This window comes from Xiphophorus hellerii, chromosome 2 (genome assembly GCF_003331165.1).
Source record: "Xiphophorus hellerii strain 12219 chromosome 2, Xiphophorus_hellerii-4.1, whole genome shotgun sequence".
NCBI lineage: Eukaryota > Metazoa > Chordata > Actinopteri > Cyprinodontiformes > Poeciliidae > Xiphophorus > Xiphophorus hellerii.
Window position 1 is genome coordinate 7627815 of NC_045673.1, and position 25186 is coordinate 7653000.

At 37.4% G+C, this 25186-nt stretch overlaps 2 protein-coding genes across 3 annotated transcripts; both read left to right on the top strand.

Annotated features, from left to right (window-relative positions):
* Positions 1–1387: 1387 nt before the first annotated feature.
* gtf2h1 (general transcription factor IIH, polypeptide 1) lies at positions 1388–9448 on the top strand. The gene is given in 16 exon segments (XM_032550980.1): positions 1388–1573; positions 1915–2083; positions 2219–2316; positions 2318–2412; positions 3658–3823; positions 3936–4029; positions 4850–4999; positions 5100–5179; positions 5280–5413; positions 5496–5583; positions 5673–5761; positions 6603–6720; positions 7418–7508; positions 7618–7733; positions 7830–7922; positions 8098–9448. Coding segments are annotated over 15 exon segments (1653 nt in total). The 5' UTR covers positions 1388–1573; positions 1915–1929; the 3' UTR covers positions 8185–9448.
* Positions 9449–10380: 932 nt separating this feature from the next.
* On the top strand, positions 10381–25058 carry hps5 (HPS5 biogenesis of lysosomal organelles complex 2 subunit 2). 2 transcript variants are annotated; one of them, XM_032582117.1, is made up of 23 exons: positions 10381–10543; positions 11951–12093; positions 13051–13161; positions 14400–14464; positions 14568–14760; positions 15024–15154; positions 15978–16196; positions 16272–16343; positions 16436–16524; positions 16782–16960; positions 17259–17417; positions 17648–17807; positions 18649–18766; positions 19087–19233; positions 19668–19736; positions 19837–20390; positions 20501–20621; positions 21446–21595; positions 21683–21802; positions 22717–22830; positions 22922–23028; positions 23994–24285; positions 24676–25058. In XM_032582117.1, the coding sequence occupies exons 2-23, from the start codon at positions 11986–11988 to the stop codon at positions 24734–24736; spliced, it is 3339 nt and encodes a 1112-aa protein (XP_032438008.1). In that variant the 5' UTR covers positions 10381–10543; positions 11951–11985; the 3' UTR covers positions 24737–25058. The 2 variants fall into 2 exon arrangements, with proteins under 2 accessions (XP_032438008.1, XP_032438000.1); XM_032582109.1 differs by having other exon boundaries at positions 11981–12093.
* Positions 25059–25186: the final 128 nt, after the last annotated feature.

Genomic DNA, 25186 nt, shown 5'->3' on the forward strand with positions numbered 1-25186 from the left:
ACAGTTATTCTGTTTGGTAACTGTTTTGCAAGGTCTCTTTCATGTTTCTGAACGATTCCCATTTATTAACTTGCACCATATTTTCAGACTGTAGAGAGGGTTTTTCACTAAATAAAGAGACAAAATATATATCCAGATTTTTTTTCTTCCTTCCAGTAAATAAAAAAGCAGTTGTGAACAAAAGGTGCCAACTATTAACATAGCCAGTGACTTGCCTAAGAAGTAGTTTTAAGCTTTTGACCACTTGCTAATTACAAATCTGTCATTTATATTGCTGCAAAATGTATGAAAATCTATCTTTTCATTCTATTTTGGGACCAGAGGTCATAAAAAAAATAGAATTTGTAATTGCATTATTGAAGCAGAGTTTGGTACCTTTGACTGAAATGAGTCAATGCAAACTGTTCACAATTTAAACTGGTATAAATATAAGTTTATTTGACAAAATATTTAACTAACTATGATAGAGATAACACTTAGGAAAACCCTGAGTTTTTTTAGATAGGAAATGATATAGAAAATTTAATGTATCTAGTATTTATCTTTCTCTAACAATAAAATAATTAAATTAATAAATTACTTAAAGTGATTAAATTAAGTCTGTAAAGGCAAAAACACCTAGAATACTGGACCTCACATAGGCAGTGTGTAGTATTTCATGATTGTGAAGAAAACCTTCTGTAAGGTAAGACGGTTGAGATTTGTGACAGTGCTTCTGCAAAATAATTATTTTTTTGTGGGCCCTTTAATAAAACATATTAAAACAGAGAAAAGAACTTCCAATGACAATAGTGTTTAATGTGTCTTCTTGCACTCTAAATGGTCCAGCAGAAAGAAAATAACAAAGCTTGTGTACAAACAGGAAGTCTAATTTTTACGTAAACCAGGTTAGTCTTGGTTTAAACAAGCTTCGCCTCCATTCATTGAAGTTACTCGAAGTGGGTAGAATTATCCAGGAATGTAACTAAAGTAAGAATAGCAATACTTATAATAATTAAAAGTGAAACGTACGATATAGTACTTTTTTTTATTTTCCCCCCCCTAAATCGTAAATATAACAGTAAAAGTAGCTAGCTCCTACTCACCTCTGCATCACGCATTCTCAATTGGAAAAATGGATTTTTCTTTTCTCAAAACCCCAAATGGCTGCAATTAACTAGAAAAATGACTGCATTCCTAATTATTTATCTCTGAAGATAGCAACATAAAATGTTTTTTATGGAACATGTTGCTACGTTGTTTGAAGTTGCAACAAAACATGACGGCTAAATAATATGCTGTTCTTTGGTTCTACCTCTGTGTGGCGCTGTGACGTTGGAGTCTTCTGTGGGGGAAGTTTCCTGTGTGGAACTGTTTGTTGGCAGTTATTTATCTGACTCGGAATCTTTTCAGTGTAACACGTCGTCTAGCAGTTATGTCGCCCGGCGCAGGAGTCAGATCGTTCTCTGTTAGAGTAGTTTAAATTAATCTTAAAATTGTTCAGTCTGAAGTTTTGTGAGCCTGAAAAATATCTTTCCGACATTATGTGTTCCGTTAGAAGGACGTAATCGTTGCAGTATTGATTTATTTTAAGGTAAAGTAAGTTTGCTGCCGACTTCAGCCTGAAGCTTTTTCTTCCTCTCTGTTAGCTAACGTCAGTCTGGTTAGCTGCTCTAAGGAGATGAAACTGTACGCTTTGCAGAGGATATATTAACTGTAAGGGGAAGAACGTATATATTTAGGCTTTTATCATTTGTTTGACAGAAATGTTTTGCTTATATCTTAAGCACAAAGTTAAGTGCTGTAGTGAAATCTCCAGGCTTCCGATATGCCTACAGTCTCTTTGCGGGTCTTTGTTAATAAATTGTTCTTTCTAAGCTTTTTTTCACACTTTTTTTATGTGTCCCCTTAAACATTGGCTTTCCGTTCTACCAGTTACCTGTTTGGGCCATGGCATCTCTGTCAGAGGAGGTTCTGCTGGTGGTGAAGAAAGTCCGTCAGAGGAAGCAGGATGGCACACTCTACCTGATGGCTGAAAGAATAGCCTGGGGTCCAGAAGGCAAAGACCGCTTCACTGTCAGCCACCTGTATTCAGACATCCGCTGTGAGTCCCTGCAGAACTAAAACCAAAAATCTTGTGTGTTTGTGTTGATTTCAAAACGCACTTTACTGTTCCATGTGTAACAGAGAGAAAAGTGTGTATCTTTCTATGTATCATGTGTGTTACACATGTGTGCAGGTCAGAAGATCAGTCCTGATGGTAAAGCCAAGATTCAGCTCCAACTGGTCCTTCACACCGGAGATAGTACCACATTCCACTTTGCCAATGAGAGCACCTGCACTTAAAGACAGAGATGCTGCCAAGGAGCTGCTGCAGCAGCTACTGCCAAAGTTCAAGAAGAAGGCCAACAAGGAGCTGGAGGAGAAAAACAGGTAAAAATCCTTCTCTGGTTTCAGACTGATCACGTTCATCTAACTGGATTATTTTAATGTTTCATCCTCTAGCATTCAAGAAGAATAACTCTTAAACATTTATAAATTGGAGAACCCGTGCTAAAGCTTTTGTTAAATTATAATTGCACTGTATTGGGGAAACGTTATTACATTGTTGTTTAAGATTGCAATAATGGTATTGGCTCCAACATCATGCTGTCACCATCATTTTCAGCGATCTTGAACATCTCAATTACTAAAATGTATGTCAGCTTTGGGCATCAAAGGCAGTAATTGTCAGAATTATATAGATAATCTGGATGTATATAAATTGGAATATTTTTAACTCGCCAGATATTGTATTCAGATTGTCTATTGCTACTGCACTGCTGCAAATATTGATATTGCAATTAAGATTGCAGTTTGATGTCTTCTGCTGCTCTAAAGTAAATGCTTTAATAGAACCACTCTGTTGTTTGATAACAATTACACACATAAGAACACTTACCGTATGTGTGTAATTCTTTATGAACACATTGTATTTCAGTTAAACGGTTTGTTAAATCCTACATTACTCCAGTGTTTTTCCCTTTTTTTTGTTTTTTGATTTACTCTGTCCAAGAGAACGTTTTCTGTTGCTAAACGTTGACAGGGTGACAGATGAAATACTTGGCAAAAAGTATGAGTTGTCAACAGCACTAAACAAGATTACTAATTAGATATCTAGAGCTGTCCCTTCTCTTTCCAAAATATCTGTCAGATAAAAGTGGAGAAGATATTAATGTTTTGTTAGGCTCAAACTAAATGTTTGTGTAATGTTGTAGATGCTGGATTTATTTTCAAATTTCTTGACCAGGTATTGCTGAACACTCACCAAACTTCCAAAGGATAATGAATGTATTAGCTAGACACTGTGTTGACTAATTTAAAGTGAAATGTGAGCAGGATGTGGGAATATCTGGAGGAATCATTTTTATATTTGCAAAACAGACAAAATTGTCCATATGGCATTTATTTTTGTCCCAAGAATTTAGCAACTATAACTAATTAGTGTCCACATGGGCAAAGTTTAAATCTGAATCATTTTTGTGTGATCAAAATAGAGTAGGGTCTTAACTTTATGATATAATTTCAGTCATTATTCTTACGTAATATTAATTTAAGAGTGAATTCAAGTCAGATTTGCTCTGCAGCTTTTTGTGAGAACTCACTGCTTACCTCCAGTGTTTGCTGCTGCTCCGACAGGATGCTTCAGGAAGATCCGGTGCTTTTCCAACTGTACAAAGATCTTGTGGTGAGCCAAGTGATCAGTGCTGATGAATTTTGGGCCAACCGGTTAGGAGGCATGAATAATGGGGAACCTGCACCTTACAACAACAAACAGGAAGTTGGAATATCTGGAGCATTTCTGGTGAGTACATACATCTAATATGATCCACAACTACTTTATGCTTCCTTATGACAGTTTTGAGTATCTAAAAAAACTGCTGCACCTGAAAGGGCTTCATGTTTTTGCTCTGCAGGCGGACATCAGACCACAGACTGATGGCTGCAATGGCTTGAGATATAATTTGACTGCGGACATTATCGAGTCCATATTTAGAACATATCCTGCAGGTAAACAAAAATGGTGTCTTGTAAAAGTATCCACACCACTTGGATTTTTCTTATTTTGTCTTTTACAATCATAAACTTCAATTCTAACTTATTGAGATTTGATGTGTTAGACCAAAACAGCTATGTGGAAGGAAAGGATTATCAAGATTCTTGACAAATAAAAACCTGAAAGGTGTAGCATTCATTTTTAATCAGCTCCTGTGATTCGCACAACTACCTTTCATTACTGTTAAAGCTGCAGTTCTTTTCTGGTAAAGTTCAAGCAGGTTCAGACATGTAGAGAAAGATTTTTTTTTTTTTGTAAAATAACTCAGACCCAGATTGATTGAAGTGGTTGCAATTTTCAAGTCTTGGTCCAGATCCTTAGTTGTATTTTGGACTGAATTTTGGCTGGGTTATTCTAACAAATGAATACACTTGTGTAAACAGCTCTGGCTTTATATTTAAGGTTAAAGTTGTTATCCTCCTGGAAGTTGAACCTCCACCATAGTCTAAAGTGTTTTGCAGTCTGTTAGCAAGTTTTCTTCCATAGCATAACCACTGCTTGTTGCTGCCATCATCATATTTCATGGGAGGGACGGTGTGTTCAGGGTCAGGATTAATACTGAGGTTAGATTACTCACAGGTTGACTCTATTTACAAATGACGTGACTTCTCAACTCAGTTAGTTACACTAGATTTTACTTAGGGGTAAAAGCGCATTCAGCCCTGAATATAAATCCATCTCACATCTTTCAGACTTTAATTTGTACAAAAAATTAACAAAAGAAAAACCCTATCAATCTAATAGTAGCTGCTTGTTTCTAAACCTGTCTTGCAGTGAAGCAGAAGTATAGTGAAAATGTGCCTCATAACCTGACGGAGAAGGAGTTCTGGACACGCTTTTTTCAGTCTCATTATTTCCACAGAGACCGCATCAACACAGGTTCTCAGGATATTTTCTCAGAATGTGCCAAGCAGGATGAGAAAGGTAGCTGTTGACCATTCACACCGAAAGTGCAAGTATATATTTTCCTGTGCAAAGTGAACCATATTTAGTAATAATATTATACTGTTTTCCTAACATGCAGGGTTAAAATCTCTGGTGGTCCAAGGAGTGAAGAATCCATTAGTTGACCTTTTGTCATTGGAGGATAAAACATTAGACGAGGTGAGAAAAGTCAGCTGCAGTAATGAGAAAAGCTTCCTATGTATTAACTAGTAACTATATTCTATGTCCACCTTAAAAACAACTTTTTATTGTGAAACAGGGTTATGGGATAAGCAAAGCCCTACCTTCAACCTCAAATGCAAACAAGTCAGTGAAAGAGAGTAGTAACTCTGCCATTATAAAGCGATTCAACCATCACAGCGCTATGGTGCTGGCAGCAGGCTCACGCAAGGGGTAAACATCAACATTTCAAATAAATCAAATACGTTTGCACTCCTGTGGTTTCCTTTCTGCTAACTTTATTCTGGTTTTAAAGAGATGTGACCACCGACCTAGCCAGTGAGACTAGTAGCACAGACGGCAACTCCAGAGATTCTGATTTCTTTCAGCCTCCACTGAAGAAGGTATGATGCCTCTATAAACTTCTTACCTATTTTTTCTCCCCACAATGATTGCCACTATGAAATGATTTGTTTTTTTGATGTTTTTTTAGGTTAAACTACAAGAAGCCATAGAATATGAGGATCTGCAAAGGGAAAATACTCCTAAGACAGTGGCGTTAAATCTGAAGAAGTCTGACAGGTAACGTCTGTTTGCTTTGTCTGTTTTGTTCCATTTTAAAGAGGTTGGATTATAACCTGAAATTGAAAGATGTAAGGACATGGATGCCTTGGAAGTTACGTCTACTACATCATCAGTAAGACAGCATGGGAAAAAAATAAGACTTTTTGCTTTTTTTCCTCAATAAATAAAAATATTGTAATTTCTAAAAATGTTACTTTTACATTTTTTATTTATCTTTAAATTACTTCTTTTACCTTTGATGTTCAAGATCACAACTTGACTTAAAAAACACAAAAACAACCAGATAAATGCACAAAAACAAATCATACGGCCATCCCTTTTAGATCATGGTTTTAAACCATATCTGGTTTAGATTCCAAACATGGCAGTAAAATTTTTATTATTTTGAATTTTTATAAACAGAATTAAGCTGGCAGAAATTCCAAACTGAACTTTAAAGGATCGGTATTAAATGTACAATGAGCTTGTGCCAATAGTCTCAAACACAGACTTGATCTAAATTATCTTCAAATGGTGCCCTTTACAGCACCGGGCTGAAATTTGTGGAACACATCAAAAACAAAAACCGTACAAGACAAATATTTTGTACTAAAACGGCAGAAATTTTAGTACAAAACTTAAAATGTAGATGTTTACGTCTGTTTACATTTTAGAATTTTGAAACCGATGTGGTCTCTGTACTTTTTTTATAATTTTCAAAATTTGGTGGAAAAAAAATCTTATTATTACTGCTAACAATTAATTAATATAGACTATCTGTATGTCTTACAAATGCTGATTAATATGTTTATTGGTGAGTCCTGGGAATTAATATTCATTCCTCTTGTTTCTTTCTCAGGTATGCTCATGGTCCTGTTCCACTTCAGTCCCAGCAGTATACAACCAGCCAAGACATCATCAACTCTGTTGGCTACATCCAGCAGGAGATGGCCAATTACAAACCCAACCTAACTCGGGTCAGATTATGTTTTATATTTCTGGATATTTGTCACACATTTGGTTGCTAAATGAAAATCACACTCCCCACATCCTTACAAGGCGTTTTAACACATTACCCAAATTACACCAGGTTCTTGCACTAACGACTAACCTCACATATCATGTTGTTTATGTTTTATCTGCACTTGAAACAAACTTTGCAGAAGACTGGTTTATGTATTTAACAGAAAAAAAAGGATGTTACACTGTTCTAACAGGTTTTCTCGTCGTCTTCGGACGTCTGTTTTTGTACCAGGAAATGAGCAGAATATGTAAAGGAAATTAAATTTGTTTCATGAGGTCCCTCAGCTCATGGGGACCTCTGAGGCACAGAGTCACTTTATATGTGCAGAAAGACTCTTCTGGGAATAAATATCACAACATGAAAATAAAATCTCCACTTACTACAATTTTTATTTACAAAATCCGTCTTAGATGAATCCAATAATGATCTAAATCCAAAAAAGGATTAACAGCTTAGAAATGTTCCCATTTCAGATGATTAAAATATGGGATTTGAAACAAAAGACAATAATATAATTGAGCTTAGAACTACCATTCGAGATCATTTACAATTGCCTGTATATCTAGGATGTTTAAAAGTGTCTTTGAAATTACAGAACATGAAGTTTCTGAGTTTTAAAACAGAATCTGTGTTACTGTACAAATATTTAGGTGTTGTCCAGCACCACAGCAACCTCTGCCATCGCAGCGCTCTCTCCAGGAGGCGTCCTTATGCAATCTGTTGGACAACAATCCATAAACCGTAAGTATGCAATAAAAATTTTTTTTTAAAAGGTTATTTTATGAGGCAAGGAGATGAAGTTACTCTACTCTACTACTTTACTTATGGTATTTATTTATTTATTTTCCAGAAATGGTGCCCAATGACATCCAAGGAGAGCTGAAGCACCTTTACATTGCTGCAGGGGAGTTATTGAGACACTTTTGGTCCTGTTTTCCTGTAAACACACCATTTTTGGAGGAAAAGGTGACTGATATTGATTTGTTTAAATTCTATATGCTCGTGATTTCTGTCTGGTTTGAAATCTTTTGCACTTTATACTTGTATATTTATACGATACAGGTGACAAAAATGAAGACAAACTTGGAAAGATTTCAATTGACCAAGCTTCGTCCTTTTCAGGAGAAAATCCAACGTCAGTACTTGAGTACAAATGTGAGTCACTCAGACATATTTTTTGTGACACGGGCTTTTTTACTCAGTAATAATTAAATTCAAAATGTGTCTATACTGTGAAAGAAATCTTGGCTATCTGTGAGACAACCTGTGCACATAAAGGTCAAATAAAACTAATAAAAATACTTAAATTTAAACTCTGATCTTCCAACAGCTTACAGGGCACCTGGAGGACATGTTTCAGTCGGCCTATAGCAAGTTTCATATTTGGCAAACCCGCAGGATGATGAGGAAAACCTGACCTGGGAATTTATTTGTCAAAGAGAAGACGAGAAAGACTTTTAACGTTTAGAAGAAAGACTTGGGAAGATCCTCTATGCCGTGAGAAGACCGAGTGGAGCATAGTTCACAAGGGCTCATTGAGGGTATAGAGGGAAGCTGCTGCAGCCAAAAGTGTTAAACAGAGTATAACTGCATCTCAGTCACAGATAACTATTAGTTTCATTGTTTTCTTTGTGTTTCCTTCATTGTTGAGAGAACTCTGCTTGTAACGGGTTAGCAGCAGGACTTTGAAAGTGGTGTAACATGACCAAACTTCAGCTGGAAGTCAGACAGAAGGCTCCCAGGACAACACACTGAGACGAGATGGGGAGGATGGCTGTCGTGCACACGGCAGAGAAAAAAATACTTTGACACACAAAGCAACCCCATAAAATTGGGGTGAAGTGAAAGTATTAAAGAAAATCTGGAGCAAGAAGGCGCGTAAACAAAGCAATACTGTTAAGACAATTCACACTTGAGTGCATTAGTGTGTATGACTCAGTGGAAATCGTCACTGGTTTTTAATGTCTGCACTGAGGACAAAAAATAACAGAATTAAAGTGAGGTATTTGTTCATGCCAGTGTCTTCTCCAAATAGAGTGCTTCATTCTGTTTCTTCAGCTGCAGCTTACAGTTCCTGTATTATAAATGTAAAGAGTAGTAATTTATCTGTCTGAGAGAAGAGTTTGACTACAGCCAGGGTTCTGAACTGTGGCATAATGGTTGTGAATTTTCTTTAATGGTTCTGAGAAGAAATGTCAGTACCTGTTATTTGTAAGGTAATTAATTAACCATGATGTGGGGCTAACTGGTGGTTTTTACACAAATGGCTTCCAAGCAAGTTTCTCCTCCTGCCAACCCACCCTCAACTGAACACATTCCAACTATAAAGTGCATTTCAAGAAGAAGAAAAAAAAACTTTAATGTAACTTATTAAAAACTGTAAAGACATTTCCTATTTGGATTTAAAGAAAAATAATATTGAAACATTTTGTTTTTACCCTCACAGCGCCCCCATGTGGTTTTCCTGGCCTGGGCAGAAAGCCATATTCCCCATATTAAAAAGCACTAGGAAAACAATGGTCTCCTGTAGGCAAAACAAATAAAAGTTTTAGTACATTTGCTGTTGCTTCATTAGAAAAAAAGTCCAAAAAACCTTAGAGAATTCCCAGGACAAAGTAAAGCAAAAAACAGTGAACTACAAACAGTTGTTGAAGGCCACATGCAGGTCATTTAACCGGAAAGGTAGAAGTTTGAACTGGGAATAAAATCAAAGCAAACTTAACTCTGTTTACAGTTCCAAGTAGGACAACTGGTGTGACTGCCGAACTGATTTGCTAAGAGATAAACCTAATTACTATTGGCAAAAAACTTAACTGCATTGTTATGCTTTTAAGCACTTCAGCAACAAAATAGTTCTTTGTCTGGATGATTTGAGATGCAAGTCGTCAGTAGTGAACATTTGTTTTACATTATTTACTGCTGCTATCAGTAAGCTTTATGAAAGGCAGCCATAATGGATTTGGATGTCAATGTTAATGACACCCAACCTCTTTTCTCTTAGCAACATTTTTTTCCCCCCAAATTGACTTAAATAGCAAATCTGTGGTGGATAGTGCTGAAGATTAAAGTGATGGCAAAGAAACTTTCCAACTTCAAAGATATGAAACTCCTAGCTCCAAAGATAAATTATTTAAACATTAATGGAAATATGCTACACGTGGTAAGGTTTGATTGCTGGATTGCCAATACATATTTTTCAATTGGTTATTGAAAATGATTTTTTTTTTTAAATTACATGCCTTTTTAAATGAAATATAAATAAAAACCTTTTGTACTCTATATTGTTTTATCTGTTGATGGATATCTGAAACAAACCTTTTCACATTTTATGTCAGGAATAATTTTCCATCTCTGCAAAAAAATAATGACGACGTATTTTTATTTTCTCTCCAGGTTTTGTTTTACTTTTCCTTTTGCATTAAAAATGAGAGAGAGAGAAAAAAAGACCCTTTCTTACTGGTGGTTCTAAGAAAAAACCTTATATTTGGTTATAGACGCATGAAGACCACTGATCTACAAAAAATCATAACATTTTAGTCAATTCTTTTATTTACATTTTGATTCTGAGAATGCAGAGTGTTGGTTTCTGAGCGTGCTGTAAGGAAGCTGCAGCGCCGCTTTCAGGAAGTGTCAACACATCAGCTGATTTCTGTGGACGGAGCTGTCACGGGTGTCCTGGCTGACCCCCGGTCAGAAGTCAGTGGCGCTGACCACTGACTATCTCCGGGGATGTAATCAGAAGCGCTAACGCTAAACAGAGTCGCCCCGTCCATCCGGTGAGTTCAGGTGTAAAAAAAACATCTGACAGTTGGTTCCAACGGCTGTGTTTGTGCTAGTAGCATGCTTGCTAACCCGTTGGTGTCACGGTTTAAAATGAGACTGCGGGGAGCTGACACTGAGCAGATGTTCACGTTATCTCCGTGGAAATAAAATGACATTAAGTAGAAAATGTTAGAAAAATCAAAAGCCGCGTTTTTTTAGTAGTTTTGGTAGCAGTGGTAGCAGCAGAGATGTCAGATGGGTCTCGTGATCCAAACTGCCTTGAATCAATGGCTCCATTCTCAGCTCACAGCAAAGTTCAGCTATCTTTCCACTGAAGACTGTGGACTAACCGAAGACTTCATTTAAACAACAGTCATTCTTAATTCTATAGGTAGTCCTAATTTAGACCTTTTTGTATTTGCTTCGGTTTAGACCAAGCAAAACTTGTTTGTCCTGTTTTTAAGGTTGCGTAATACGTTTTTGTAGACAGAATCTGATGTTCATACTTCGTCGATTAAGTCAGCTAAAACACCAAAATGAAATTTTGCCAAAACTGTTGAAAGTGTGAGGCTGGTGTTGACTTGCAATGTGATTAAATGCACATTTGTTTTATCTTCAAGTAACATTTAGGACACCTTATCCACAAACACAGAGAGCAGGGACATAGAAAACAAGATGTATTCAACTTTTCATGCAATACTTTCCATTCTGGCTACTAAAGAAGCCAGAATCATTACTTTATAGTAATGATGAAGCCAGAATTGTAACATACTTACAATTTCAAGAATTTTAAGTATGTTTGAGGAATTTTGTGGACCTCCTTACAACATAATGTAATCCTAACAGTAGAGTGCTAGCAAATACCAAGAGAGTGGTAGGAGGTGACTTCTTTAGTATCTCCTATATTGCTTTTTCAACCACTGTGAGTTTAGGAAGCAGTTGATTAATGTAATGTTTGTTTTGAAGTATTTCTCAATTGCTCATTACCAACTGTGTCCCTACAGTACAGGTTACAGTAAATGTAGTCGGTCACAGGTTTAGTTTCACTTCTGCTTCCTCATGAATTCATGCAAAATCAAAAGAAGTCAATCCAGGACAAACTGTATCGGGGTGTAGCTTGTTTGCTGTCACAATGGTGTAAGATCTTTGTTGGTTTCAATTTCTCCTTTGTGGCTTTAATGAGTAAGAACATTCCTGGATTTCAAAGAAAATCTCTACTAGGTTGTGGTTTCTAAACCAGCTCACTGTTTTACACAAGCTGCTTTTCCTTAGACTGCACAGTAAAACAAAGTCACGGCTGGTCAATTTACCAGGGCAGGTCCTCTGGTGAAAGTCATGTGACAATGTCACATGTCTCCATGGCAGCAAAGACGCACTCTGACATAACATGTTATTGTTGATGTCACTCTCTTCTCTCTCAGACTTTGACTCTACTGTTGTTGACTCTGCAGCGAAGATGCCTGCGATACCAGTTGTGCCTGAGAACCACAATCACCTCCTGGCAGAGTTTGACTGCCTCGATCCGCTCCTCTCTGCTCTACGTTTTGACTCAGGCAGGCTCAAGGTAGAATCAGCCATCAATCACATCTAATAAATCGTTCCAGTTGAAGACTTTATAGCAATGATTTGACATTCTACAATATTTTTCAGTAATGCAGTGATGCTCAGTAAATTGAAGTATTATTGAAAGGCTCGTTCGTGTCAGTAACTCAATTTACATTCTGAAGCACAGATGTTAATCTGTGCGTACACATTGATGTTTTCAAATGGTTAATTATGATGATTTTCTGCTTACAGCTAGTTTAAAAAAACATTGATTTTCTTAGAAGATTAGAATATTTACATGAGACAGATAAAAAGCCTTTTAAGGAAAGGAAATGTGAGCTTAATAAAAAAGTATGTTTAATATCTGCTTAAGGGTAATTTTCAAAGGTTACTTTTAATCTGACAAGCATCATCAGAGTGCATATTCTAATTTACTGAATATGACTGCATAATATCTTTTTTTCAAATCTACCTCTACAGTTGAATAAATGTTCAGGCATCAGTGATTCATTCCTATTATGAATGTAAGTCATTCATAATAGGAAAAACATGCAATATATTGGTGACTGTTGTTATAACAATATATGTTACGATACCTAATTTATTAAAAAGTCCATTCAATTACTGAAAAAAGTCAATATTTACATCTCAACATCAAGGTTCTATTGAAAACGTTTCTTCTGGTTGTAGTTGCTGCTAGCAATTGGAAGAAGTTGTTTGAGTTTCTTAATAACTTGACCACTTGCTTGTGTCTGGGGGGAAAAAAACTATGCTGCAATAAACAGTTATTTTCTCCAAATATGTTAATAGAGACCCTTACTGAACAATACTTAAAAGCTTTGATTGTTCCAGTGCAGGTTATGAGATAATATATTTGTGATTATATTGTGCATCCGTACTGTGAGAATGTTTGTTTTTTCTTTGGACACTGATTGTCTCGGTTGACTCTTTTTAATGTGACTGTGTTGTATTTCAGTGTACCTGTCTGGCGGTGTCCAGGAAGTGGCTCGCATTGGGAACGTCAGCAGGAGGGTTGCACCTCATCCAGAAGGAGGGCTGGAAACAAAGACTGATTCTGACTCACAAGGTAGATGTTTGAGTTTTTTACCATTTTAACTGCATATTAAGTGAAGTGTTATAATGTTTGTACCCAGATTATACCTATCATCAAAATATGAAAATTGGACTCACCTTTTTTCATATTTTCTAACATTACAACCCCAAACTGTATTTTATGTGACAGGAGGTGATGTGGAGAGAAATAAAATATATATTTTTTATCTGGTAAGTATAACCTTTTACTATTCAGCCCCCTTCACTCTGATGCCACCAAATAAAATCCAAAGCAATCAGTTTTCTTTTGTGTTACTCAGTTTCACTAAAAATCAAATCCAGTAGTAGATGTGATGGCACTAGTTTAATAATATGTTTACACCATAATTATGTTTTATGAGGTAAAGAGGTGGTAAAATTATTAACTACAAGCACTAGAAGTTGTTTCATTGCCAAAATAGCAAATGTCAACAAGAAACGACTTTTTAAGTGAAACCTTGTTACTGAGACAGAAATAGAGAATTTTTATTATTTATCTCCAGTTGCTATTTGTTATCAGGGGTTTATGTCTGCTGTCAACCCAGTGCAAAGGGACATAAGCTAGTTTAATTTCTAGTTAGTCTATTTATCACAAGACATTCATCAACATTATCAGGTGTTGCATCTTTCTCTGTTATCGTTCAGCCCCACCCCAAACCTTCCAAAGTCCGTTGTTCCACAGGAACGGGGTAAATATGTGGAAGAAGGTGATCTGGTCAGATGACAGCAATTATGACCTTTTTGACTTAACTCCAAAATACTAGGTAGAGCGTAAAACTAACACCTCACACAGAGCACACAATTCCCTCGGTGAAACATGGTGGGGGCAGCATTATGTTATGGGAATACTTTATATTCAGCAGAGAAGGAAACACTGATTAGGGTTGATAAGTAGATAGATGAAGATAAATATGGAGAAATTCTGGAAGAAAACCAGTTGGAGTCTGTAGAAGACTTGCAGGGGCCAAGTTACACCATTATACCGAACAACAACTCAAATCATAACCAGAGCTAACAAACTATCGATGTGGTTATATTTATATTACACAAAAACATTTATGAAAAATACATAATTTTCCTTCCGCTTTGCAATTATACATTCCTTTGTGTTTGTACAAATAAAACAAATTCAAGTTCATGGTTAAGATCAAGTGTAACAAGAACTATTTAAGCCACTGGACCCTAAGCCAGGAACGTTGTATCTTAATCTGGAATGACCTTTCTCTACCTCAGGAGGGATCTATCACACAAGTGGCATGTTGTCCTCATGATGAAGATTTTATTGCAGTTGCAACAAGGTCAGTCCTTTTTCCTGAAACTAATGACATGTTTGTCATTGAGTGAATTGTATTTATTATTCTTACATTGCCTGTTCTCTGTATTCTGATGGCTGTCGTCCAGTCAGGGTCTGGTGGTGGTGTGGGAGCTGCAGCTGGAGCGGCGAGGTCGTCCAGAGCGCGTCAGCGTGTCATCAGAGCACAGAGGACAGAACATCACCGCCCTTTGCTGGGATACAAGCACACTTAGGGTTTTTGTTGGGGACTCTGTAGGCAAAGTGTCGTGTCTGCGGGCTGGATCATCTAAACTGGGCAAGGTACTGGCAAGAATGATGTTTCACTCTACAAAAGAAACCAAATACAAAGCTGGTATTCATACGATTATAAGCCTTCTTTAACTGCTTGTAGATGCATTTATAATTTTTCTATACTTGTTTGATTGTGATGATTTTCTTGAGCCCAGCAAACTGAATCAGTGTTGCTCCTACTTTCTGTGATTTTTGCCATTTCCATTTAATTTGTTGTAGGCTTGTCAAATGAATGCCTAATCGAATTATTTCAAATTCTTTCTCTCCTCTAGGGGTCAGCATTTGTCATCTTTCCTGTCCAAACTGTTACTACTGTTGACTCCAGAGTGGTTCAGCTTGGATATCAAGATGGGCGCCTCCTAGTGTCTTCACTCAGTCGCTGCTACCTCTGTGACACAGAGAAGTGAGTAACTTTGAGCTTTTCTCTGTCTTGGGAATCTTTCCTGAATGCAAAAACTGTAATTTTACAAAGATATTGACTCAGTGTCTGAAAATTAGACAAAACACAAACTGAATCTTTTCCTATGTAGAGCTTTGTAGCGCTTGATTTGCTTGGTTTTACAAAGAATTTTCCATTTGTTGTTTTGACATTTGCCTTTTTTAAATTAATTCAATCAATCAATCAATCAAATTTTTATTTGTATAGCACATTTCAGCAGCAAGGCATTTCAAAGTGCTTTACATCATAACAAACACAGAATCACAATGCAATATAGAATCAATCATTAAGTCAAGTTACATCAATAAATTTGTAATTGATTACATTTCAAATACAATTCTAAACAGGTGGGTTTTCAGTTGAGATTTAAAAGAAGTCAGTGTTTCAGCTGTTTTACAGTTTTCTGGAAGTTTGTTCCAAATTCGTGGTGCATAGATGCTGAAAGCTGCTTCTCCTCGTTTGGTTCTGGTTCTGGGGATGCAGAGCAGACCAGAACCGGAAGACCTGAGAGGTCTGGAAGGTTGATACAATTGAAATATAATATATAATAATATAATATAATATATAATAATATAATATAATATAATAATATATAATTGAAAACTTTGGGGATCTTTTTTCCTAGTTGTAAAGTATAAAATACAAAGTCTTTCTCTGATTTATCTTCAGGAAAAATCAGAGAAAGACTGATTTAAGTCTTTAAGTAGTATTTGTTTATTTTTTGTCTTCTTGTCCAGCATAAATTAGCAACTTCAGAGGTTTTTTTTGCTTGGTTTTCTGCCTGTAGGGAGAAATTCTGGCGTGTTGGAAATAAGGAGCGTGACGGGGAATACGGAGCCTGCTTCTTGCCCCAGAATAGGGGATTATTAGTGGGACAGCCGCCGCTGCTGTACTGCGCCCGGCCGGGATCCCGAATATGGGAGGCTAATTTTAACGGCGAGGTTCTGAGTACTCATCAATTCAAAAAGCTGCTCGCCTGCCCACCAGTCCCTTTAATCACTTACAGGTACATTTCATTATAACTTAATGTGTTACAATTAAGGCAGGACTTACAATGTGCATTATCTACCTCTTTATGCAGAAATGAGCCAAATTACAATCCAGCACAGAGTAGTCCGCAGTCTCTCGGCTTCCCTAAACTGCTTTATTTTGGGTAAGATCCAAAAGCTTTTTAGAGTGCTGGTTTTTATTTGAGTTGTGTTACTTCCTAGAAAACTGTCATTGGTGCTTCATGTATCTTTTCAGAGATCAAAATCTGCTTACTTGGACCGATTCGGCCATTTATATCTTCACACCTCAGAATGGACAGGTCCTGCTGTGGACTGAAGTTAAAGGTTTGTGTTCCCCCCTAAATCGCTGTAGCACCTGACGGGAGAAACTCAGCTGGGAAAGGATTATTTCACTACAAACTTCGTATTCAGTGATTTAATTAAATAAGTTGTTTTGGCATCTGTTTTATCCAGCAATATATTTCCATTTGATACTGGAATAATCCCATAAATCCTTTTGCAAGAACTTCATGCAAACTTTCCCATGTTTCTGTGTACGTTATATTCTAAATGAATATGTTTGAATTGAACTTTTCTTGTAGACTTGGCTGACATTGCAGTCCACCGCAACGAGCTGTTCTGCCTCCACAGCAGCGGCCATCTGTCCCACCTGTCTTTGCTGTCTGCGGAGCGCTGCGTGGAACGTCTGCTGCGCAGAGAGTCCTGGACTCTCGCTGCTGCCGTCTGCTGCATGTTCCAGCACACAATCACGACGAGCCGGGTAAGACGTACGACGAACGACTTCATCTCTGTGTGAAGTGTAAGAATAGATTACTGTCCAGGCTTTCCTGGTTTGAAATATTTATATTCTTGCGACCAAATACAAAGTCTATCTAACCATTAAGGTGAACGGCAACAATAGACAATTAATTCTATTCAATTAAGTTCAATTTTTCAGTTCTAAATCACAACAAAATGTAATCTAGGTGCATTTGTGGGAAATCTACAATGTCCAAATAGGTTTAATTAACCAGGTTTAAAGAATGACAGATTTAAAGAATCTGTCTTATTCAATTCAGGCCAGGAAGTCCATTCCCATCGATCGCCTGGAATACCTGAAGTCTCAGCTCAGTTCCAGCGCGCAGACGGAGCTGATTAACCAGCTGGAGGAAGTGATCCTGAAGCTGGAACCGCTGGATTCTGCATCCAGCAGCCGCAGGAGCAGCATCTCTTCACATGTAAGAACAAATCTGGTTTAAGAGTCCTGTTTATGACAGAAACACACTTCTTTTTAATTTTATGATTCTGATTTTTCTTGGCTTATTTGCAGTGGATGCTCTTTAGCTAACAAGTGAAAAAGTCTTTTGCTCTAAACCATTTTGCATCAAATACCACAATTATACTTGAAAGTTTGATTGTGTCACATTTTTGCAACTAGAAACCAATTGTCTAATCTGTCATAATCTAGGAGAGTTTTAACGTCCTCGACTGTGGGATCTACCGTGTGATCAGCCGCAGAGGAAGCCAGTCGGACGAGGAGACCAGCTCCCTCATGAATCAGTCCGTGTCAGAGGAGGAGCGACTGAAAGAGTTCAGCTTTGTCCAGGAGGAAGACCAGGTGGATCATGGTAAGAATTTCAGCTCTTACATCTGGTAGTAATCAGTGTTGTTAGGTATTGCCATTCTCATCTGCTTTAGATAGTTCAAATTTAACATTTTGGCATAGAATCTGGTTCTTGTTGCATATTTTTATCTTAAGTTTGTGCTTCTGCACTGATTGAAATCAGAGAAACATAGTCAAAATTAATATTATTAGTGAGATCAGGAAGCTTGAAATGTGTCTTAAAGATAATTTTCTATTAAAAAAAAAGAGTTAAAGTCATGTACAAATACTAAAAATGGTATCCTGTTACACTTTGTCTTGTTTCTTTATTTACTCGTTACTTTTCTCTTTTTTTGTCGCCTCTGTATATATAATTGTGATTTGGGTGATTGTCTGAAGCAGGAGGAAACCTCTTTTCTGCCTCTAATTATAGCTTTAAAAAACTGTGAAGTTATTTTCAGTTTAACACTGTCAGACAAAATAACCAAAACCTATTTGCTAAATCAGAAATTGGAATTTGAATGAATGACTGTAAAGTGGCTGATAATAACTTGACTCTTACTCTTTGCAAATCTTTTTTCCTTTGCTGTTGCACCTCCTGAGTTTGTTGTAAACAAAGCTGAATAATCACAAAAGGGCCCCATTTCTGCTGAGTTGTTGACGTAAAATGTCTCATCTGTTCCAATCCATCTCACATTTGTCGCCATTTTTGTTCTGTTTTTTTTTTTTGTTTTCTGCGGTTTTTGATTGCAATCTCTCTACAATCTTCCTCCGCTTGCATTGTTGTCCACTGCCTCTCATCATTCCCCTCCAGCACTCCATCCATCTGTGTTTTTCCTCCCACTCCTGCCCCCATCTTTACTCAGATCCACAGAGCGCTGAGCGGCTGGAGGCCGATCGACCTGACCAAGGCCTGCAGTTCCACCTCCCACTTTCATTCTGCACCAAACCCCCCCGCATAGCTTTGCAGGCCGTTAAAGACAGGTGAATTAAAACCAAAAGAATGCTCAGGTTACACATTTTCTGGTTTATGATACTGTTATATATAATTTTTATCATAATAAGAAATGAAACTAAATTGCAGCTGTGCTTTGGGCGGCCTACTTCCTCATTCCACTGAAAACAAAAATCTGTTGTTTTTTTTGCCTCCATAGATGTACATTTGTTGACACATTTGTCAATTTTCAGTCTGAGCATCCCACATTCGTTCTTCATATGAAACAGTTGGATCACAGTTCTGCTTCTTGTTTAACTGTTGAACAATGTGAGTTTATTTTTTTTCTCCTCTTATTTCTTTCCAATAGCGTTTCTAGTTTTGTCAAGAAGACGACAGAGAAGATCAACACCCTCCAGATGAACTCTGAACTCCGACATCGGCCTGAATTTAAAGAGAGCGCACAGCCCGAAACGTTAGCCAGCACAACATCCTACTCAGATGAAATGGAGATTGAGTAAGTAGAGATCTTTAAAATATCACCTAATCCTCTGTGTTTACTACAGTTTTTCTAATGTATTCAAACACCGTAACCTTTTTAATGTTCTATTAGGCATACACAAGCTTCAGTGTGTTTTATTGGGATTTTATGTAATAAACAAACACAGCTGGTGATGCCAAGTGGAACTTCTGATCTACAGTCAGAATAGTCGGCTAGTCTACTTTGAAAATAAATGAGCTTATTTGCGCTATATCAACCTGCCCATATTAAAAAAAAAACAAAAACAAAACATGGAGTGTACATGACAACATATGTACATACTGTTTCTTTCGCTTGTATTTTTTTGTCTCTGAAGTTTACAGTATATATATTTTTTATTTAACATATTTAAATTCCAAGTATATGACACAGTCTGAGCAAGTAAATTTGATTCTGATATTTGTTTTTAGAGTTTATAACGAAATATCAAACGCAGAGGCTGATATGGATGAACTTCGTTCAGCAACAGAGCAAGCTGTGTAAGTACTACACCACATTTACCTTATTATTGGGATTTTTATGTTATTATTACTATTAGCACCTGTTCTTTAACTAATTATTATGTTTTCCAACCATCAGCTCACAGATACAAGATCCTTTGGTGCTCCTGGATCCAGTCTGCCTTAGAGAAGCTCTGATGGAGTGGCTCCCTGTGTTGGAGCGAATTCTGGGCCCTGCTGTTCTCCTGACAGCTTCTGTAACCAATTCCAACCTGGATGGATCAGGAGAAGATAAATGGGACAGGGAATATTTGAGCATATGCACAGAGCAACAAAGAGAATCATCAGAAAGTGTTACAGAGGAAGCAGAACTTGGAGAAAAAGAAGTCCTCTGTGAGAAACAGCCGATGGTCGACACGACTGAAAACGTCGCTGCTCTGGAGAATCATCCTGAGCCCATCCGAGTGGCGTCTCCTACGCCTTTACCATCAGATCTGGAAGCTAATCTCAGCGAGCTGGCCACTCTTTACACAGAGCTCAGCTGCTTCAGGAACCAGCAGGAGGTGCCGGAAAGCACAACTTTCCTGCGTCGCTACTTCTTCCTTCTGGACCAGGAGCGAGTGAGAAGAATGTGCCTTCTTTGTCATCAGCAGCGACCCGAGATGATGAGCTCGTTCTCTGAGGCCATGCTAGGTTAGAAACTTGTCTTTAAAAGGGACTGCACTAAAAAAAAAAAAACACTCCAGTTTAATTTATTATTTAAAAAAACTAATGTTATGCAACATTGTTTTTGTTTCACCTAGTGCTCACTCAGTCCAGCAAGGTGGTTGAAATTATTCAGAGAGGAGATTTGCTGAAATCTCTACGAAGCCTCAGAGAGCTGCAGCCTTGGGGTGCACCGCATCTCCTTGCTCACTTCCACAGGTACCAATGTGTGATTTTAAAGTATTAATGCATCTAATATACAAGGGGTCCATTCATTGTTAAAAAATTACATATTTAAAATGAACAACTTAAAATGTCTTTAATTTAAATTAATTTGCCTTAAATATGTTAAGCAGATATCTTCAATGTTATTGTTGCATGACTAATATCGTATACTTTAAATTGGGGGATTTTGTCACTCAAACTTTTCTGTCAGGCAAATGTTTGAGTGGCGCATAGACATCATCATTATGTTCTGTAACTCGAGGTGGCTGATGCTACTGCTAACTAGCTGCTAATATACACTTGCCAGTTATCTAGCTACCTTTTGGTGTCTGCTATGACTAAGTTCAGTTTTATCGGCAGTTGACTGGATGATGTTCTGTTGCCCATACGAGGCTGGGTGACCCAACAATCTTTAAGCTTGGCATTCTGGTGGTTAAGGCTGTAGAAAGCCATTGTATGTGAAGCACAAAGCTGCTGCCAAGAGCCACAAACCCCAGAAGGTTTTAGTTTCACTGTTTTTGCTGTTCTTGATTGTAATGCAGTTGAACCACCCAACCATCCCCATATTTATAGTATTATTGGTCTTAAATTTCATTCAAGGTTGCATTTAAAGGATCTTAAAAAGTCTTAAATTTGACTTTTTAAGTCCTGAAACCTTCAAATGCCCTGATATATTTACTGACTTACTAATGTTGATTTTTTGAAAACAAGACAATGTGTTTTAGACATTGTTTAAAAACTGTTTTGTAGATGGTTAATCCCACCTACAAAACGTACATAAAGTTTCTTTACACATAAGGTTTTCTCTTATATTCCAGGCTATATGAGAAGCATGGTGAGGCAGCTGTACGCTCGTTTTCCCAGTTCTATCCCATTATAACACCTGCTGACGTGGAGACGGTGGCTCAGCGAAGCCACTTCCTGGCGTACCTGGATAATCTTGTACATTCAAGAGCTGAGGAGCACAGGTGCGTCTTATGTGTTTCGTATTTTTTGTAGATTAACATAGATACTTTGCTGAGTGAATCTATAATTCAGCAAGTTGTTTCTGCTAGGTTGTCATTTCTTCAGTCGCTCCTTGAACCTGAATCATTGAGACAGGATTGGCTGGAGCTGGTCCTGACTCACGATGCCCCTCAACACGCCGATACCCTGACCTCTGATGGAAGGCCCAGGTATTACGCTTTTATGTATTCAATCATCAGAAACAGAATTTTCTGATTCTGTTTCTGACACCATTCAGCAGAAATCGACTGGTGTCCAAAATTAGATGATGTTCAGTTTGATTGACCCTGGTGGGAGGACAGTAACCCTCTTTGGTTGTGAACTGTGTGATTGAGTGAAGAACATCTAATGTTAGCGATTTTCAGTTTCAGTCATGTTTAGAGTAAAGACAGAAGCACAGGAATGTGAGAAGATGTTAGTGTTTAATTTGTTGATTACAAAACAAATCTTCAAAGCTCATGGAAGCATTTCAAGTATTAAAAAAATTTATTTTCATAACACAGATGCAGTTCATTAGTAAGACAAAGAAACTTTTATGGTACAGAATAGTTGTTTGATATATTGTTTTACGTATTCTGCCTCTTGATTGATTTTGAAATATTGTTAGCCGTTTGGAAATCTTAGTGTTCGGGTAAGAATCTACATTCTTCGGAATAATACACATGGAGACTTATGTTTTTAGCAAAGCTAGCTGCTCTAATCTCCTGAAAGACACTTTGAAATGTGAACCCTTTTCTTTGTTATACATTAATCCCTATTTTCCCTGCACAGTTGACATAACACCACCTCTGTTCAAAATTGGTCGCTCACAGCAGGAAAGCTAAATTTATGTCCAGTTTATTTTTCTCTTTAACATAAATTAGATTCAGTTCAAATCCGTTTGAGCAGATCATAGCTTAAAAAGATTGGAGATTGGCCACAAATTAGTGAACATACTTAGTAAAAAACAATTTTGTCTCAATGTATGTATGTGTGAAAATAATACAAAGTGAACAGATTTTGAAAACTGTATAATACTTAAACCACAACCTGGTCCAGTTTAAGAAGAGAAAATGAGAGGGTAAAAGTGTGTTTGCTGCTGCAGGTGGCGTTCACACTGTTTCACCTGGGGCTACGGACGTCTTTTGTCTTTGCTCATTCGTCTTCCTGCAGACATTTCATCTAAAGAGAAGATGAATGAGATGTGCCGCAGTCACGGGTATTTCTGATTATTTTTCATCAAAGGAAAATTGTCTAGTCTTCATGATGTTGGCGGTACACTGCAACATAACATGTCCATGCTTGTACAGCTATTGGACGGGTTACCTCTACCTCTGCAAAGAGCTGCAACGTCGCACTGAAGCATTTTCCACCATCTGTCAGCTGGATGACCTCAGCCTCCTGGAGGATCCTGATGGTAAAACTGTTAACAATAATTACAAAAATAATCAAATCAAATAAATCTCTTTGAATGTAAAATGAGCCGTTGGGTTGTTGTCACATGACGATCCAAACGTCTAAGTTAAGTATTAGAAACCAGCTCTAAAGCGAGGAGGAGGCCTCAGGTTTCATCTGTCTAACACCTGCAGTGCAGCTGTATCTCCCTGGACCAAAACAACTTGCATGTTGTCAAGTGACGAGAACTCAAATACTGAACTCAGAGAGGCCTGGAACCATGACCCTTACAACCCCACTGGTGAACGTAACAGCCCTATTTATGAATCCACCGGGTCTATAAGTGGACTCGAATGCTTTTTTGATTTTTTTTTTTTGATGAGAGTTGAAACGTTCTTAAGTATCCAGAGAAAAACTCCTGTTGCCTTTTATTTAAGTTCCGGGATAACAAAACAATATTGTTAATCACTTTAGTTTTTTTCTGCCTTAATTGAAATAATTGGTCAAATTAGGCCTAGTTGTCACCTAATCTCAAATGTTTAAAAACAACAGTCAGTGAAAATCATGTACATTTAATGGAAAAGTAAAAGGAGCTTTAATAAACTACATGTTTGTTTTTGTGTAGCAATAACCCCTTTTTCTTTGGGCCATACCAAGAACATGAATATTCTCAAAGAACCGGTTGTGGTAGAATTTACTAGCAAACTGTTAACATACTAATAAATAGCTATCTCTGCGTTTGACTAGTACGTCTTGAAATGAACTAATATTGATTTTCACATTTATGTAATTTGGCAGTTTACAGACAAAAACTACTTTTATTTCATTGATAAAATAATGTTTTAAGCACACAACTGGTTTTTGAAGGTCTTTTTTATGTGGCCCTCTAGAAGGAAGAGGGCCGCTTAAAAAGCTGCAGTGGGACAGATCTGGCCCACGAGCCTTGAGTTTGACACTTGTGCCTCTGATCATTCCACACGTCTTCAGGTGTTGAACCTCATAACCTGGACGAGTGGAAGCTGCTGATCCAGCTCTCTCAGCAGTATTGCCGTGTGGCAGACCCACAGCTGGCCACAGATGTGAATGGGAGCAGCTGGTCCAACGGCTCCACGAACTGCGAAGGACGGATCAACCCGGAGAGTCTGACCCTCCTGCTGGCTCGGACCCTGGGGCCTGACCGAGCCCTGGAGCTGCTGCATGAATGTGGAGTGCAGATGGTCCTTTCAGCCCACTCCCAGCTGGTGTGTGACCTGCTGAGAGTCGCCGAGAGGAGGCAAAGGTGAGTCAGACTGTCTGTAAAACAATGTAGAAAAAACCCCCCCACTTTTTTGAAACAATTTTTTCTATTAGAAATACAGAAATATTCTAGTAAACAAACGTGCATATCCTACTTTGATCCATCTGGTTTTTCCTTGTTTGGTTGAAGCTAAGAGTAGATTTAAATTATTAACTTTTCCCCACTAATTTTAGAAAAGATAATCCTTTACTAGTCCCCCAAGTGGGAATTTCAAGAGTTTTTAAATATATTTTATCATTTTACGATATGACATGCAGGTTTTGTGTTGTGATTAGAAGCTAAAACACATTTGAAGTGTCTGTAGTAACAGGTTAGAGCCTTAAAAGGATCTTTTAAGAGTTAAATATGTTTTTTCTTGTTTTTGATTTTCAGGTCGATGATTCAGACCATGCTGGAGCGCAGTGATCGGTTCCTCTGGTCTCAGCATGCCTAAAACCTGATTGGTGCATCAATCCCTAACTTAACAGCTCTGTGATTTCTGTCTACACAAAAAAAAAGATACTAATGCTTTAGTTATAAGTGTTGTCTTTTTAACGCCATACCATTGACTATCAGTATTCATGCATTACTTTGCATCATTGTTTCCTGTCTAATATTTCAGACTGTTTTTGCACGCTTGAACATTTATCTATTATATATCTGTGTATTAAAGGCCAAAGAAATTGTCTTCCTCCTCTTGAAAAAAATATACTTGAATTAATTAAATGATCATGTCAAAAGCAGTTTTTATTAGTTGAATAAAATTGTGAAAACAGTTTTATTTTGTTTGTTTTAGAGATTGAATGCTTTTAGAAAATGATTGTGATCAAGCCACGTGAAAGTATTTTGCTTGCATGTGTTAAAGCCACAGCTGCAGAAAATGTTCTCTCCCCCATTAAAATTA

Coding starts and splice junctions, on each gene's coding strand:
- hps5 (XM_032582117.1), top strand. CDS start 11,986: ATGCCTGCGATACCAGTTGTGCCTGAGAACCACAATCACCTCCTGGCA. Junction 12,094..13,050: donor TTGACTCAGGCAGGCTCAAG/GTAGAATCAGCC, acceptor GTTGTATTTCAG/TGTACCTGTCTGGCGGTGTC. Junction 18,767..19,086: donor TTGCAGGCCGTTAAAGACAG/GTGAATTAAAAC, acceptor TCTTTCCAATAG/CGTTTCTAGTTTTGTCAAGA.